Source organism: Ctenocephalides felis, unplaced genomic scaffold, assembly GCF_003426905.1.
Source record: "Ctenocephalides felis isolate EL2017-DRISC unplaced genomic scaffold, ASM342690v1 CF-g0.4_SCAFFOLD_03571, whole genome shotgun sequence".
In the NCBI taxonomy this organism is placed as follows: domain Eukaryota; kingdom Metazoa; phylum Arthropoda; class Insecta; order Siphonaptera; family Pulicidae; genus Ctenocephalides; species Ctenocephalides felis.
In genome coordinates, this window is record NW_020539725.1 from 19,605,167 (window position 1) to 19,624,122 (window position 18,956).

The 18,956-nt window shown below is 27.9% G+C and overlaps 2 protein-coding genes and 1 long non-coding RNA gene across 4 annotated transcripts in view; 2 read left to right on the forward strand and 1 right to left on the reverse strand.

Moving 5' to 3' along the window:
• The window catches only part of LOC113385483 (transmembrane protein 68-like), a 135,308-nt gene that overhangs the window by 60,344 nt on the left and 56,008 nt on the right, over positions 1–18,956 (forward strand). The window lies entirely within an intron of this gene.
• On the reverse strand, positions 10,052–10,982 carry LOC113385485 (nuclear nucleic acid-binding protein C1D-like). Its single transcript, XM_026623344.1, has 2 exons — positions 10,686–10,982; positions 10,052–10,185 (listed from the first exon to the last, which is right to left on the reverse strand). The coding sequence occupies exons 1-2, from the start codon at positions 10,965–10,967 to the stop codon at positions 10,066–10,068; spliced, it is 402 nt and encodes a 133-aa protein (XP_026479129.1). The 5' UTR covers positions 10,968–10,982; the 3' UTR covers positions 10,052–10,065.
• Positions 11,822–18,956, forward strand: part of LOC113385487 — a 33,381-nt gene continuing 26,246 nt past the window's right edge. Inside the window, exon 1 of the long non-coding RNA XR_003368002.1 lies at positions 11,822–11,947. This is a non-coding gene — a long non-coding RNA (uncharacterized LOC113385487). The remainder of the gene's footprint in view (positions 11,948–18,956) is intronic.

The window sequence follows — 18,956 nt, forward strand, 5'->3', positions numbered from 1 at the left end:
TTAATAAAAGAATAATAATAATAATAATAAAAGAATTAAGCAAACAACAATGAATGCCATTGATCAAGATCCTATTTTATATCCATTTCCAAAACCTCAAAAGTCTTAAAAAGTAAAAAATGAAATATGGTTGCTTTTACATAATTTTTGTATTAAACCTTTTATTACACAAAATTTATAGTTTCTGCCATAATAACTAAATTTACACTTACTTCAATTTACTTTGAATCTCAATTCCGAAGCACCTGACGTTCAACTTTTGCGCTTTAATTCTGATTTGAATAGGGTTTTCAATGCGACAAATATTTTTGTCTTTTTTTCTCGAGCTAAATATACCCTACCAAATTTTCCTTCTCCTAAAGGATTTCCTAGTTCAAAGTCTTTCAATTATATTTGTTAAATCACTGAAATATATAGAAACAAGTTAAACAAGTTTAAATTCTAAATATTTTAGTTAAAATGTGAAAATTAATTTACAGCACTTACGGGTTATTGAATGCCTCATGCTCCATCATATCGACTCCCATATGCAACAAAAATTCTTTCTCATCAGGGTCTTCTATATGTGAATACAATTCTTCAATATCACTTACTTTTTTAGGAATCAATAGTTTGCGTTTCGTTGACATTTCGATTGATTGTTAAAAAGTCAACAAAGAGGAACGGTTAAAACTTACTTGTAGCCGAAAAAGCAAATTATTCTTAACATAAAGTGATTGTTTTGCACAATATATTAATATTCAACTATGAAAAACTGATTAAGACACAAATATGTACTTTTTCTACAGAATTTGACGCTTTGGGCACTTGGGGCGCTAAGAAGTGCTAAGAGTCAAAAACCCGTTGTGATTGAATCTGTCAACGAATTCTCGTACACTCTCATGTGAACTTGGTTACAAGCCGTTGGTTATAAGATTCACAGTCATACCACATGACACAGATTTAAACATTACTTTAAAATTGAAAATTACGTTAACTCCATAGATAAAAAAGCATAAATGGCTAACACTGCGTGCGATTTTTTCTCAATCATTAAAATTAATGAAATCATATATAATCATCACAAAATTAATGAATAATGTCAGAAAGCTAACGACAAACTTATGTAATTTCTTATACAAAACTCTACAGAGGTATTGGATTTGAAAAGACACGCTTTTGCGTATACAACTTTTAATCAGATAAAATCGAAAGATACTGAATCACCAATCTTTTATCCATTCACAGAATCGCGTAAGGTTCACACGCGATTGAAGTAAAACTTTTTTGCTATTGTTACAAGGTGGCATTTAAGTTAAAAATAAAATAAATGTATTAAGTATTATCATATGGTAACAGTGGTGATGCACACATTTATTATAATGCCATACACATATTTATATAACAATAAATTCTATATTATATTTTATAATAGCATTAAAAATATTTATAATATTTGAAAACAATAATGAAATCAAATCATACTCCAATATAACATGATCGGTTTGTCATTGTAACTAGTATTTAGGGCAATTAAAACTTGAAAATTCATTAGAGAAATGAAGTAATTGCTGATTAATACATTGTATAATATTGGTTCACACAGTGGACAGCTGTAATTTTTATGTTGCACAACGCCTAAAGAAAATTCACTTATCATGTAATTGTGTTTGAAGAACTTCATGTAATAAAATTAACATATATTCATTGACTGCTTGTTTTTTTTTGCTTTTTCGCTGGCGATACAGTCTTATTCTTTGAACAGCTGTAGTATCTGTCTTGTCTATAGAAATAATTAATTATAAAACCTCGAAAAACATAGTAACTTCGAAAAATAGAAACTATTACACGCCAGATTATTCATTTGTTTTATTTGCACTGTAATTATTCACTGGAAACAATCAAAGCAATCATACCACACGACGACCAATCACAATCGAACCGTATTGAAATGATCTCATCGAGAACGAATGACGCATCTTTTCCATAGAATTTTTTTCCTTACAATCTGCCTCCATAGTTCTTGTCTGCTTTTTCCGATTGTTTGCACTCCATAATGGCGTGTGCTCAGCATCCGCCCTAGTCGCTCCACCCAAGCAATAGCAATTGGGATCGGTATTGATCCGAATCCCTCTGGTGAAACGGAGTGTATGGTTAAATCTTAATTACATATTGTAGAAAAAAACGATCGATATTCAGAAAACTCGTCATACCATGGTCTTATAGATATTGCGTTTTGTATTAAAGTTCAAATGTCAATAAAATGAATAAAATATAGTCTGGAAAAAGGACTCAAAGTTTCCTATGTTCGACTGTTTTTTTGCGTTATTTATTATTCATAATTGCTTTCACTCAACATAAATCGATTAAATATAAGTACGTTATCACAAAACTAAAATGTACCAAATAAGTATTTGTATCCATTATGATTTCAGGAGAACCTATAATTATAAGAATAGCGTTAAAAGTTATTATTTGAATAATATATTTGTACTATTTATATCATTTCACATTTCAGACAGTTGCTGGTATTTTTTAATCTCATAAAATAAATTGCTATTTAAATGGTTGAAATTTTCCGATTCTTTCAATATAAGTAATTAATTATTTTTAAATATATAAGTATTAACTTATATATTTAATAATATTGTTAACTTATAAATTTAATAATATAACTAATTTTAAAAAGATATAAATATTGCTTATAAATAAGTATAAAATGTAAATAATAAATATTTAAATGTAATTATATATCTCCATAACTGAAGCCATGAATAATTTCTTATTAATAATTTATTTAATTTTTAAAATTTACTCGATGTTTATAAAAATTGTGTTTAGCGCAAATACTTGCACAAAAGATGCTGCTACATTTTGGGGTATATCATATCCCTTTCTTGAGGTAATTCATATTCAAACTGATAATGGATAACATATTTAAAATTAAACACAAATTGCATGGCCTTCTTACTGTTTTAAAGTAAATATATGGATATGTTTATTAGTAAATATGATAGACATGCAACAAGTATAAATTTTATCTGTTTAAAGATATGAAGCAATACTCTATATTTCATGGGTCTATTTCATCGAAAGGTTTAAACTTACACACTATTATTTAAAACCGCAACCGATTCAATATCGTATACTTATCATCGGAGATAAAATTATTTCTCAAAATTAAGTTGCTCTCCCTAAAAAAATATAAATAACTAGCTGTAAGTGGAATTCTGTCTTAAGGCAATTAAGGCATCGTGCCTTAAGGCAAATTGCTGGAACTTCCCGTACCAAAATTTTTTTTTTAAAAACGATTAAGATTTTTGAAAAAAATTTACTTTGAAAAAATAAGATTTTTGAGAAACTATATATTGGACAAAAATTACTTTTTTTTGAAAAAAAAAAATTTTTTTTATTTTTTTTTTAAAAAAAAAAAATGTTTTATTTTATTTTGACATATTTTGGAAGATCTAAACTTTTTTTCAGAGCAATCGTACTGCTTTAACTGCATAAAGACGAAATATCAAAGCCCGTAAGCGCCGCGTCGCCGTCTAACGCGTAAACATTGGTACGGAACCCATAGGATGTAAAAAAAATTTATACTTATTGTTAAATCTCTATAAAATATTTGATAATTTGATGTGCATATGTCTAATGATCATTTTTTGACCGCCAAATGGCATTTTTTTTACTTTTTTCATCAGATCTCCGAAACCGTTAGACCTGCCTTCATGAAAATTTGATCAATTCTTTATCTTGTCAATACAAGTAAAATGTTTTTTGAATTATTCAAATCGGACGCTCCGTTCTCTTAAAAACTGAGTTACCGTTTTCGGCACTTTTTGCCCCGTATCTTTGGAACGGCTAGACCTGCTTCGCCAAAAACTAATCAGCACGTCTCCTTATTAATACGAATCGAATGTTTTTTTGAATTATTCAAATCGGTTGATCCGTGTTCCCGAATCGTCGACGAAAATTGTATCCGCACATACATACACACACGCACATACATACATACATACATACATACATACATACATACATACATACACACACACACACACACACAACATACATCCATTTTTTCTAAGGTATGCCAAAATGTTCAGAAACCTCTGAAACGTAAAGATATATAACATTTTCATTTTCGATTTTTTTGCGATTACTATAACTTACCCTACGGAAGTTAAAAATCATTTACCTTGTTGATTCCATATGACCATACTAACAAACCTGTTTCTTTCTGTACAAAATAATAATTAATTTACCAATTAATAATTCATATCAAAAACTGTGTGATAAGTTTTTTTTAACTATGGCTATAATACTCTGAATTCATTATTCTTCAGGATCAGCATCTGATAACTCTTGTGGGTATCGAAGATGGTTCTAAGCAAATAGCTGAAGAAATTATGAAATGTGCTCAAACCAGATTAGCTATACCTATAGTTTATTATATGGATCCTCTGTAAGTTTTTATAGGCGAATAGGGAAATAAAATTGAAATGTATTTGTTTCAGTTTCATATTTAACTGATTTTATTCTAATTTGTTTTTATTAGTTGCTTTATATTTACAAAGACAAAAAATATTATAAAAATATGTATTTTATAGAAATTTAGATATTATAGTAGATGGATATGATGAATACCTTGCCGAATATAAACCAAGTGATAAAAATTGTTACATCTTCATTTGTGAAATGTTAGCTTGCACAATGTTCAGAATGCATCAGAGTGTTATGTTGAATCCAAAAGCCAAAACTATATTTCTTCAGACTAGTGGACAAAGTTTTCAGATTGGTAATCAGCCTACCTTACTTTTTTTAATTTCAATAATTTTCTACAAATTCTATAGCTTCCTTTAAATATCCAAAATAATGCTTATAATCTTGTGATAATCAGCAAACATAATCTTTTGCAACATGTGAGAGAAATATGTATTTTCCAGCAATTCATTTATTTCAAGTTATGCATTTTTTTCAATTTTTAGAGTATTTAATTAAGATGTCATGGATAAAATATCAAATGCTGAATGTGATTGCATTTTTAGTTAAAAAAACTACAATTTGCAAAATCATGCCACAAACCGTTTAGAAGTTACTGATGATGATTGGAAAGGTATATAATTAAATTACATTGATTAATATAAATATCATTAAGGGCAGCTATTTACTCATTATAAATAAAACTTCGATATTGAAGTTTATTGTTTTTCACGATTTTAATTAGATTTTGTTACCAATTTTCTTGCCATGCTACCGCAGCAATACTTGCAAAAATGCAATCTAATTTGAGGTGCATAATCTATTATTTTGAATTTATTTACTATATTAATCATTTTGTCGAGCATTAATTTACATTTTTTTTAAAGTTTGCATAATTTCGATAATCACTCTGATATATTTTTATACTGAAGAAAAAGTTTGCACTTCCATATTTTTTTAAGAGTTTTAGTTCCTGTAAATTTACAGAACCTGATTTCTTCCTGGTGTCTATGTACAATCCATTTTATTGGAATGAAAAAACTGGTCTTAGAGGCAAAGTATACAATACGCATATTACCGGTTTCTCTCCAGAATTTGCACAAAGAGATAAGGATTTAGCACAAATCATTGTGCAAAAGCTTGATGAAAGATTAAAGGATGTGCAAAGATATCCACTGAAAATGGTTGTAGTTGAAAAAAAATCAGTTTCTCAAACTTATCATAGATAAACAAGTGGAAAAAGAACGGAGTATACTAATTTAGACGCAGAATTGACCCATATACTTGTTGAACGGGTAAGAACTGGCAAAAATTCTAGTATTCTAGTAAAGCATTAATATCAAATTTTTAGTATTATAATCTATGAAACAAATTTATTTCTTTCATTCATTACAATTATGTTTCTACAAAAATAGTCCCTATCCGCAAGTTGGCCAATTGGACAACTCCCCTGGCATAATATTTACATTGACTCGCACTGGACTTGAAAAAGCTTCTTCAATATTTACATTAGCCAATAACTTTATTTTACTAGGCAAATTTCAAGCCAGTATTCATTCCCCTTCCTTCAAATTCATCAAGATTTGGAGACTATGATCCAGAAACCAATGACTTTACTGGGATATTAGGTTACGTAGAGAGAGGTGAGGTTGACCTAGCTGCAAATTTAAGGCCTATTCTCGATCAAAATCAGGTATTATAAAACTGCACTTGACTGATAATTTTTGGAAATAACAAGCCGTATACCTATTCTGGAATCATTCAGAGAAATCAGGATACTTGAACCCAGTAACGAAATGAAGTTTTGGTTTATCACCCCGCAAATGGATTCGGATGGTGTCATCTATTCCATGTCATTTCTAAAAATTCTCGATACTCCTTCAGCTGTGTTATTAGTCTTTACTTATTTTGCTGTTTCTGCAAGCTGGTACTTTATGCAGGTAAAACTTAGTTTATTAAACTTTTTAAATATTACTTGATATTTGAACCATAGATAAAAGAACTCACTAGTTCCGGATTCGAGTTCGACCTCGGAGAATTTCATACCACCAGTATATCAGATTTTCATTTGGTGTGAAATGACCGATTCACAATCACATCAAAATTATGTAATGATAGCTAGTTATTTAAGATAAACTAAGCATGGTGCCTTTACCATAAAGCAAGTTGCATTAACTTTTCGCGATATACAAAATCTTTCCTTGAAAATAAATAAGTCTAAATAATTTGATTTGAAATCACACCATCGAAAACCAACTCAAAAGTATTCAAGTGTTCTTGAATTTTCCAAATTACTAGTGTTTTTTTGTTAACCATTACTAATAAAAAAATATCATTGAAGAATGTAGGTGCACCAATATGATACGATTTTTAACCAGTTACTTATATCAAATCTTTAAAATCAGTTTAAAATTTTATTATGTTCAATAAAAACAATTATATATATACATATAATTATATACATATAATTATATTAATTATATAATTATATTAGTATATATATACATATAATTAATTTGTAATATTTTAAAATTTCTAGAATTATTTTATCTATTACATGAAGAAATTAGAATTCAATAATGAAAAAACATGTGATGAAGATAAACGAAACGAAATGCTAGAGAAAATTATTATCAGTTTTTGCAATATTTATAATGACACCACACAAAATATAAATATAGTTTCTAGATACGAGAGATGCGTTTATGCATTCCTGGCCTTTTGCATTGATACTCTCCACATTTTATCAAGGTAAAAGTGATATTTGTTATATTTTGAGAACGTGTTAAGATAGACATTTTAGAAGTACAATATACTTATAATTAATCACTTATTTCTAAATTAAAATTCAGTATAAAGCTGTTTAGCTCTTAAGCTGTTAGACTTCTAATTAATTAGAACTACTTTTCTATTCACATAAAAACTCAAAGTGTTAAAACGTTATAGTTACAATATTTGTCTGCGCATCTATCACTAATATACTGCTTGAAAAATAGTTATAATAATGCACAATATAAACTTAAAGATACACATGCAAGAATTAGTTTTGGAGGTCAAGAAAAGAAACGACAAATATGATTTTTTATAGCGTATAGGACAATTTATATGTGTACATATATACTCAAATGTATATATGTATATGTATCTATTAGGGTTTATACAAAAACCGACATTTCAGAAAACCGGTTTTCGAATTTTAATTTTACTAAAAAACCGGTTTTAACCGGTTTTCGAATTTTATAAAAAAAAAAAAATTTTGCTCGAATATTCTGTAATTTTTATCCGCAAATTTAGTGTGATTTAGAGCAGAATTTGACTGAATATATTTATTGTTCAATTTTATAGAGAGTAAACAAAATTATTTTAATTTTAATTAGTAGAACTAAAAAATAATAGTTTATCTTGATTAAATAAATTTGAAAATAATTATTCGTTATTCATGCATCATTTTCACATATAAGAATGAAAATATTATTATATGATAGTGAAAGGAAAGTTTTCGAATAAATACAAATAATACATTTTTAAATAAAAAACATTTATTAAATTAATATTAGATACATGTATATACTTGTTAATATCAATTTTAACAATTAAGCTAAACTCGGGTATTGTCTGTTCCAAGCAATTTTTATTAATTCATTTTAAACACTCTAATCGTTTTTTTTGTTTAATAAAATATGATTTCAAAAAACTGAGAACGTCTATCGAATTGCTACTAGACGTGTCCTTTGTTTACTCACAAAATTTACTGAAATAGAAAATATTGTCATACCTGCGACCAAATTATGCTTAATTATTTTTAAAGCCTGATATAATAATTCTAAGTTTTTTGTTCTTTTATTTGTGGCTTCTAGGGTTCAAAACTCTTTTTTTTTTAAATTTGAGTAGAGGAAGTTACTTCTTCAAGAAGAAGTCACACTGATTTAAATTAATATATACACTGGTATAAAAATCTAAATTAACATATACAATTTCTGGGAACCATTGCAGACTAATAAGATATCAAATGCTATTGAACCGATACGATTTCAAGAATCAAAACGCTTCCATCTGTCTTTTATATATCGGTATATTTGTCATTTTCCATTTTTACAGTGAAAACCGACTTTTTCACTAAAAAACCGGTTTTCGAATTCTATAATTTTTGCCAAAAAACCGGTTTTTGAAAACCGACAAACCCTAGTATCTATTATCCCCTTAAATAAATTTATTTAACCCATAGGCATAACTGTGAGGCTTTTAACTACTAGTAAAATGACACTGAATTTGGAAAATCTGGAGGATTTAGCAGCTAGCAATTTGGACATAAAAACCACATACATGTATAAAAGTTTATTAAATACAACAACAGAAGATGCAGTTTTTGGAAAATTATTTAAAAAACAATCTTTGGTATCAAATGTTTCAGAAGCGGTTGCAAAAATTGCTTCTGAAAGAAAATCGGCAATGATGTTGTCAGAAAAATACTGCCTTATGTTCTGGTCTGAGGTAAAAAAGGCTTATTGATAATATACGTTGGTAAAAGTATAAATACTATTAGAATATTTATAAGACCATATTTCTGATAGCGCTTTTTCAAAAATCGTAACAGATGCGAGACTCAAAGACAGGACGAAACTTGTTGCACATTTTAAAACAAGGACCACCGTTCAGGTCCAACTCATTGCTTATTCAGAAGCTATCTCCGTACAAAGATAGATTCAATAAAATTGTTATGCAAGCTAGGTTTGTATCATATTTGACTAATAAATAATGTTTGCTATTTAATGAAATTGGTCAATATAACTATATTAATTAAAATTTATTAGTATGAGTATAAACTAGTGATATTAAAACGAAAAATATATATTGAAATTTCAAAATTATTTATAAAATTTGAAAACTACTGACTATTAATTATATTTCTTAAAATACCTTTACAGAAGATATAAAAGTCTTTCAAAAAGATATGGTTTCATAATTTTTCAAAATTTTAGGGAATCTGGATTAGTTGAGCACTGGTGGGGTATAGAAATGAACAAATACAAAAGAAATGGACAACTGTTGCCACAGAGTAAGTAATGATAATCTATTCATTCACATTATCATAAAAATAGCATGATTCTAAATATCGATATCGCATGATTATAATATTTGAATTATTTTTAGATGAAGGAGGTCATGCGGCAACATTCACAATGAATGAATTGAGAACAGTTTTTATAATTCATTTAGTAGGAAGTACTATTTCATTTATTGTTTTTCTAGTTGAAAAATATTTATATAATAGTATTAAATTGAAACAACTATTATTTTTGGATACTGAAACCATGCTATGAATAAGAGCAATGTATAAACAAATACTGCTCATCCTCAAGACAGTTTGCATTTAAACAACTTACACACACATCTCAACAACAACACACTTTAACTATAATAATATACAAATCAAATATTTGTATATAATTGTTACTATGCAAATAATGTGCAAAAATGCAAACAATTAATAGTTGATGTAGTTAATGATATAACTTTGTTTTATTAATAATTATCATTTGCAGATAAAACTTAAACCTGAATTTATAATAATACAAGATAATAAATAAACAAATAAAACATCACTCAGTCTTTATCAGGTGAATCAAATCGTGTAATCTTAGCTTTGGGTTCCCACAGCGCTCTTTTAATAAATCTTTTAGCTGCTTGTGCATCTACGGTGGGTTTTTTATCTCGGTCAATAATCTGTGAAGAAACAAAATGAAATCAAAAATAATTTTATAATAATCAGTCTGTTATAGCATTCTTAGTTGTAAATTATTAATATGTAACAAATATTTCAAATCATTATCTATTGTACATTATATTGCTACGAAAGTATTCAAGCTTTATGAAAAATAACTTAAGGAACAAGGAATCGATTAATATGCTACTGTAATAAAAGCAAATTTTGATAACTACTAGGAGACTAAGTAAAATTTCAATATTAGGGTGTTAATAATTTCAAAAATGATTACAAAATTGTTTATTACATTTATATTAGTAGTGCAGCAACAAAATAAAACAAGAAGATTTGCAAGAAAAAAGTTTTATTAGGAAAATATTGATATGAATAACTTTCATAAGCGTGCTTATATTTAGAAGATTCTTCCTTACATGCTGAATTCAACATATAATTGACTAATTAACAGTTATTCAATTTTATACAAGTGATTATTGTGAAGAAAAGAAGACATGAATTTTACCTCTTTGTACTTAGACATGTATTCTCGTACTTTCATCATTTCTGTAACAACACTGTGTTTAGTAGGGTCTTTACCCGTTGTCCTTAAATGCATCCAAAAAAATGAATTCAAGGCGTAACTTAAATACAATTCAATTTGCACTTTTTTCTTTACGCTTAAATTGTCACAAGTATCAGAATCAAAGACAACATCTAGGTTATCATTTATTTCTTTAATTTTTGTATGAAATTGTTTCATACATTCTATTAATTCTGGATTTCCTAATTGCTCAACTGAATTCATTTCGATTTATTAAAAAGGTACGCTAATTATAATTTACTTTGTTATATGCAAAATATTAATGTATGGTGGCCCGTTTAACCTCAATGCTTCACATGCTTACTTAAGTGTTTTGACAGCTGGCGTTGGCGATATGAATAAATCCATAGATACATATAATCAAGTATCAGGGATACACACTTGTATAATTATGGATTCATTAGAGTAAAAGAAACAATGCTCGAAAGTTTTAAATTTATGAAGATTATAAGAAAGTTTTTAAATTTTACAGAACATATTTTATATTTAAAAATTTGAGACTTAAACTTCGTGAGTAACATTTTACATCCGTACATAGTTGTACATAAACATAAATGTTTTCTATTATGATCCGGCACATATAATGCTTCGTAATAAATCGCAATATTAGATTTGGATAGATTTAATTTTATTTATAAATATACCTAGAATCACGTCGCTAGTATATTGCATAAGCATTGTATATTATTTATCATGCATTAATATATTTTCCTGTACCTATTTTAATAATAATCATTATATGGATTTTTTATAACAATATTCATGGTTTTCAATTAATGAATTAAGTTATTAATTAATCATAGTCAACTATTGAATTGCTAGCAAAGATGTAAAAAGATAACTAAAAATTAACGAGCATTTAACGGGATTTTTAATAAAGTGAAGTTCTTCAGTACCATGCGTGACGTGCCTTTACAACCCATTCCAGTCTACACATTACTTTGCATTACCCTATGCTCAAGGATGAAAATGCTTTTCGTGTCATTGTTGTTATTCAAATTTCATACGTGTTTAAATCATATTGGTTTTAATAAATATTGTGCTATATTAGTACATGTGTTTTATTAATATGTGTATTTTAATATGTGTTTTTTAATGTGTGTTATGAGCTAAATATTAACCGGAATTAAATTTCATTATCATTTTATTTTATTTGTGTTTTAATTGAAGCTAATTGTCAAGAGGTATGTTTAATGAACGTTATTTTTTATGTTTTATTATTCTTTTAACATAAATTACTGTTTTTCATTTGAGATATTTTTTATTATTTTAAATCTAAATGTGTATCGTTTTGCAAATTAGAGAATAGATAATTTTCTTATCTATGGGACAATGTTTACAATAAAAAATATTGTTTTTTTTTTGACAAGTTGAGGTTAAGTTTTTTGTTGTGTTTCGAACATATGACATTGATGTTTTAGAGGAATTTGTCATTCTGCTATCAAAATATTCTTAATTCTAAATGTTATAATGATTTTAAAATATATTATAAAGTAACTATTCCGATTAAGAAGTCGAAAGTCAAAGTAAATCAGCGCTATCAAAGCAATGATCAATATAAATATTTTTTTACTTGTGCTTGTAACAATAAAATTTATCTACATAATGTACAAATTTTCATTACGTATAATATCTTTTATCATATAAATTGCACTGTTGCATAGTTTACGTACAGAAATTATACCTATAGGTATAATTTCTGTACGTATATATTCTATTTTTACCACGGTTCACTCAACTCTTTCCAATTGTATGGGCGTAGCGTGCCCCTCAAGAAGAATTTTTTTTCACAAAATATAGAAATACTAAATAATGTAATATTAAAAGAATATTTATTTATCATTCTAATTATTTATTTATTTAATTTTCACTCTCCTTACCTTTTTTTGAAAAACTGACTTATTAAGTGATCTTTAAATTTTATAAAGTTTCTGTCTCTAGGAACATACAGGTCTGGTAGACATTTATGTCCTAAAGTATTTAGGTAATTTTTAATTAGTTTTAATTTAAAAAATTTTTTTAGTTGTTGCAATTTTAACTGTAAATTGTAATTAAAGGCCAAGAAAAAATGCATACTGTTATTTCGTTGGGAAAACTGGATGCAAGCCTATTGCATCCATCATTGTACCTTAATGAAATAAATTTCTTAGATTTCTGTATTCAAAATCTATTTCTAGAATTATCAATTGGTAATGACTCATGATCATATGAGATATTTTACAATATTTCTTCACAGTAATTCAGTCGACAGTTTTCCGGAAACGTTTATTAATTCTCGATTTCAAAAATGCAAATTTTAATTTGTTCTTAAATCTTTGTTTGGTTTATGAAATTAATATATCCAAAGAGCAAAAGTATACATTAAAATAAGATTTCGGGTCTAAAATTCTCTCATCTTGTGATAATAACGCTTCATTATCTTTTGTATTTTGTTCTTTTAAATAGTTATTGCAATCCATCTTTTTTGCAAATTATTTGTACTTCTTCAACAAACGTATTCAATAAATTCAACAATAAATTTTCATATGTTAATTCGCACAGTCTATTCAAAGGATTACTGAGGATTACTTAATAAAATACTAGTTTTTTGTAAGTTATTACTGGCGTGTTGTAAAGTTTCAGAACAGAAACTTATATTTTTAAACAATGAAGAAAGAAATCTGAAAATGATTTAGTTGATCATATTTATCAAAATCTAACTATTAAACTGACGCGTCATGCAGACAATTCAAGTAGTAACAAAAACAAAATATAAAAATGTTATAAATATAACTATAACAATTCCAAATTCCAATTTTCGATGAAGAATGCATAATCTGAATTAGTTTTATAGATTTGCTAAGTTATCGAATGTGGAAAAGCTTTACTAATTGAATTAATTGCTAGAGCTTGTAGAAATATTGCAGCAGAAATAAATTCTCTTAAAGCGGTTAGCTTACAAGTTGAAGTTCAATACCTCTCGATAAAAAAGGAAATGCAAACTACGTTAAAATTATTCAATTTTTTTAAAAATTGTTGTTTTGCTTTCTGCTTGCGCTCGTTGGGGGCCCCCCTGGCTCGGGGGGCCCGTATTTTTGATACGGCTGATACGGCGGTAGTTACGCCCCTGGTTTATATGCAATATGGATATTGCAATATTTATTTACAGTGTGTAACCATTTTTTTTTTCTTTTAAGTAAATTAAAGTATAGGTTATCTTATAAATATATTTAAATTAAATTTGATATAGGTAGGGTAGGGCGGGGCTAGTTGAGCAAATTTTTACTTAAACGGATGTAGCACCTCAATGAAAAGTCTCAATAAATTGCTATATGACTTAATGGATTTGTTGTTTATCGCTTAACAAAAGTGTTAATACTGTTTTTTGATAATAAGTAAACTTTAAAAGCTACAGCTGTTTAAATGCAAAAAGTCAAGTATGCTCAATGTACCCCATAGGTGAGGCAAGTTGAGCACTAAGAAAGTATAATAAAATCATAGGTTCAATGTCGATTAGTAATGAAATAAAATAAGTTTTTAATAACCAGTTCTGTATTTATAGTCTTTATTGACAGAGAAAACAAAACTTATAGTAATTTGCTTTGAATAATTAACGAAAAGTAGAATCAACAGAACAATATCGTAGCTTAGGAATTATTTTACCATTATATTCAGTATTTTTGTTTAAAATTATTATTTCTTTATATTACTACTCATAGACTTAGTTTAAATCTTAAAAATAATGATCAATTTCTGGAAGTTAATGGTAATTGTCTTAGTGACAGAACAAGTTTAGCAATTATGCTCAACTAACCCCAACTCGGAATTTCAAAATAAAAGTGAGTTTATAAAAAAACCGTGAGAATTATAGCCAGAATCTCTGTGCATATTAAAAGTACTATAATTATATGGAAGAATAAAATTTACCTGGTTAAAAATAAATAACATTTGACTAAACTAGACGAAAACTGGTGATGAATGACTTTTTTACTTTTTGGTCTCAAAATAAACAAAACGCCCGTGAGTCTCACTGATTTGTCCAGCGGCCACTAGCGATCGCGGGATGTTTATTTCTCCCAAACCTCTATCTTTCCGCCATATAATGCCTAAACGGACGGTGAATAGTTTTCGAGATATTTCGATTGCTCAACTTGCCCCTATGCTCAACTAGCCCCGCTCTACCCTACAGTAATTTAATCATACTTTTAAGTTCATAATAAAATAAGTTTATAATAGAAATTTATTTATTGATAAACCTATATAAAATTTATTGTTATTTATTATATTTATTATAAAAAGCATAGGTATTTTAATACTGTTTTAACGATTTTCATAATTAAAAAAAAAAATTGATATGCAAAATGTAGATTTTGTATATCAAAAAGTGGAATTTGTTAGACACTTACAATTAGCCTATGTTGTGGTTCAATAACTCACTTTATTTGTTTTTTATTTTCAAGTATTTCTTATTTGTTCTTAGTTTTTCGGTACAATTATCTTTACAAACAAACAATATCAACGCACTTGAAATTCCTTCGCATTAGTGCTCTTACTGTTACAACTTACAAAAATATATATACATACATCCACTTAAGACAATTATTATTCACAACAATTATGTGGTAAAAAATTAAATAAAATTGCGTTCAATTTTTTCGAGACAGAAAAATTTGACCAATCTATGCGCAAGGCTGCAAATGCATTTTAAATAAAAATTATATTTTCTTTCCAATTTCTTTATTATTTACTACGGTTAAATTTCAACAATGGTGCAAATAATTACATTAAATCTATAATTATATCATTATATATATCTTTGTAGCCGGATACAAAATTGAGATACCAAAATGTTGTATTGACTTTCAGCATACATTTTCAAAAACACTTCTCTACTTGACTCCACTTTGTTTAATTTTCCTCTTCATAGCGATTTCCATACCAAAAACCTGTAAATTAGAAATGTGTCAGAAAGTCATAATAGCCATAATTGTTATTTGATTAATGTTATTTCATTAGTTTATTATAATTTTGATATAACTATTTTATATCTATCGCGCATATCTTTATTTTTTATCGGATTTATCGATTTTATTTTTGTCGGATCAATTGTTGTATAAATTTTAAAGGTATTTCTTCAAGAAGCTGATAATTATCTGGTGATCAGTGACCTTTTCAGATTTTCATTTTGCAAGTTGTTTTCTTTTTTTTTTGGTAAAACAAGTTATACAATAAATACACACTTTAAATGCAAGGCAGATACAAATATTATATCTCCAATTTTCTGAACATGAGGAGGCATATAACATAAATTAGAAATCACACAAAATTTAATTATGTTATAAAAGTTACGATGGCTATGCAGTAGATGATTTGAATGATAGAGTTTTTTGGGCATTTTATTTAATATAACTTGCAACTATTTACGATGTTAAATAAATTACTTCAGACTCAGAGAAAGGATTTGCAAGTATTATTTTTTTTTATACTATACTTACTAAGCATGATAAAAATAAGAATACTCCTAAACTCATGAATATGAACCATAACTCAGTCATTGAAAATAATTTTTTTGATGGGGCAGTTTTTCTTGGATTTTTTATGACATCCAAGTGCAATCTATATAGATGATTTTTCTTTTCTTGTGCTACAAGTCCACTTTCCACCATTCGCAAAAGAACTTGATCGAATCTGTGTCTATATGGACATACTTTGGTTATTAGGTATGCACCATTTGACTTTGTAAATATTTGAAGTGCCTGAAATGATTAATCAAAACTTGTTATATTCTGGTCTATTGGTCTATTATCATTGTAGGTTTGTTTTGTTAATAAAAAGCATATATTCAACCTTCACTTTGATTGTTAACTTCCCGTAGGGTAAGTTATAGTAATCGCAAAAAAATCGAAAATGAAAATTTTCATATATCTTTACGTTTCAAAGGTTTCTGAACATTTTGGTATAGCTTAAAAAAATGGATGTATGTGTGTGTGTGTGTGCGTGTGCGTGTGTGTATGTGTGTTCGGATACAAATTTTCGTCGACGATTTCGGGAACACATATGAAGCGATTTGAATAATTCAAAGAACATTCGATTCGTATTGATAGTTTTTGGCGAAGGCAGGTCTAGCCGTTCCGAAGATACGGGGCAAAAAGTGCCGAAAACGGTAATTCCGTTTTTAAGAGAACGGAGCGTCCGATTTTAATAATTCAAAAAACATTTTACTTGTATTGACAAGGTGAAGAACCGATCAAATTATCATGAAGGCAGGTCTAGCGGTTTCGGAGATCTAACGAAAAAAGTAAAAAAAAATGCCATTTGGCGGTCAAAAATGATCATTAGACATATGCACATCAAAATATCAGATATTTTATAGAGATTTCAACAATAAGTATGAATTTGGTTTACATTCCTATGGGTTCCGTACCAATGTTTACGCGTTAGACGGCGACGCGGCGCTTACGCGTTTTGATATTTCGTCTTTATGCAGTTAAAGCAGTACGATTGCTTTGAAAAAAAGTTTAGATCTTCCAAAATATGTCAAAATAAAGTAAACATATTTAAAAAAAAAAAAATTAAAAAAAAAAAATTATTTTTTTTTAAATTTTTTTTTTCAAACAAAAGTAATTTTATGTCCAATTTATAGTTTCTCAAAAATCTTATTTTTTCGAAGTAACATTTTTTCAAAAATGTTATAAAAAATAATAATTTTTGGTACGGGAAGTTCCAGCAATTTGCCTTAAGGCATGATGCCTTAATTGCTTTAAGACAGAATTCCACTTACAGCTAGTTAATTTAAGTTGTTAGAATGTTTAGTGATGTTTATAGAACATATATTTAGAACTCTGAAGGTTCCAGCAGCTTGCCTTTGAGCGCAATGCCAATGCACGATTTGATATTTGATTTCATTACTATGAATCAGGAAATATGTTGATATTTAGAATGTGGTCTATAATTATTTTCAGTTTAATTATAGTCCTACTGATTATTGTTTCAGTTATTAACTTCCCGAAGGAGAAGTTTATGTTTTCATCAAAAAATCCTAATCGCTAATTTTATGTTTTCTCGACGTTTCAAGTCATTCTGAATCGAATGAGACCAAACTTGGAAAAAGTGTCAAAAACGGCTGGACCGATTTCGACGAGGACTATCGTTTGTCAGTTTTGTGCGATGACCTGCCAAGACCAGTGGCGTCGGAACCAAAATTTTGATGGGTGGGCTCGTTTTTTTTCTTTTTTTGATAGACAGCCCGTTCTTTTTTTAGAGATATTATATGAGCCCATATAATTTTTTGAAATGGGTGGGCTGAGCCCCTCCATCAAAATTCATGGGTGGGCTCAAGCCCACACAGTTTCGACGCCGCTGGCCAAGACGTTTCTTTGTTATTTGAAAAAAAGTGTTAAACGTTTCGTCCACATTGCTCATACTACCGAATCGATTTTGAAAAATCAAAAACTGTTCGAAAGATATTAGTTGCGAATAATAGTGATTAGCTTTAGGAGAAAATCTACCGAGCCGTTTTCCTGTAATTAACTGTTGCAAAAAAAATTTAAGTCGATTTCTATGGAACTTTCTTTGGCGATATATATCATGGTCTTATAGAACTTACTGAAATATTACGATCTTACAATATGTAGTTTAATTTTAAAAATTCATTAAAGTTTGAGAAAATAAGCAGTTTTTTTTTTTGACATGTGTAAAATATAAAATTGGACGATTTACTTGGTACAACGATAGAGTACTTGATCTTAATGAACATGCTAAACTATTAAAGTCCTACGGAAACTGGTTCAATTATAAAAATAGTTGATTTTTGAAAATTTGCTCATAGAAAATATTCCGAGTTAACGTGTTCGTTCGTTTTCATACTTTAATCACTCATAAATTAATTTAGTTTTTATGGATTAAGTCGATTATTTACACACATCGGGAAGTTCATGTAACTTGCCTCAAGGCAAAATACCAATACCAACTAGTATCAATTTTATTTATGATTTAATTTTTCTGATTCTTCTTTTCAGTTATGAATTTTTATGATTTATTATAAAATTTTGTGCATTTTGGGCCAGAAATTGTGACTATTCAAATTTATGTATTTTTTGAGCCACTTGACTTTCAACAATAAATCACTTTTATAAATAAATTATTCATGGCTATTTGGCCCCATACTGTGATATACGATATGTGCATTGAAAGTTTAATGATTCAATACAAATC

What these genes read in the sequence shown, in the direction of transcription:
- LOC113385485 (XM_026623344.1), bottom strand. Translation starts at nt 10,967, where the DNA reads ATGAATTCAGTTGAGCAATTAGGAAATCCAGAATTAATAGAATGTATG. An exon ending in ACATGTCTAAGTACAAAGAG is followed by an intron (nt 10,186 to 10,685) that starts GTAAAATTCATG and finishes GTTTCTTCACAG; the next exon opens with ATTATTGACCGAGATAAAAA.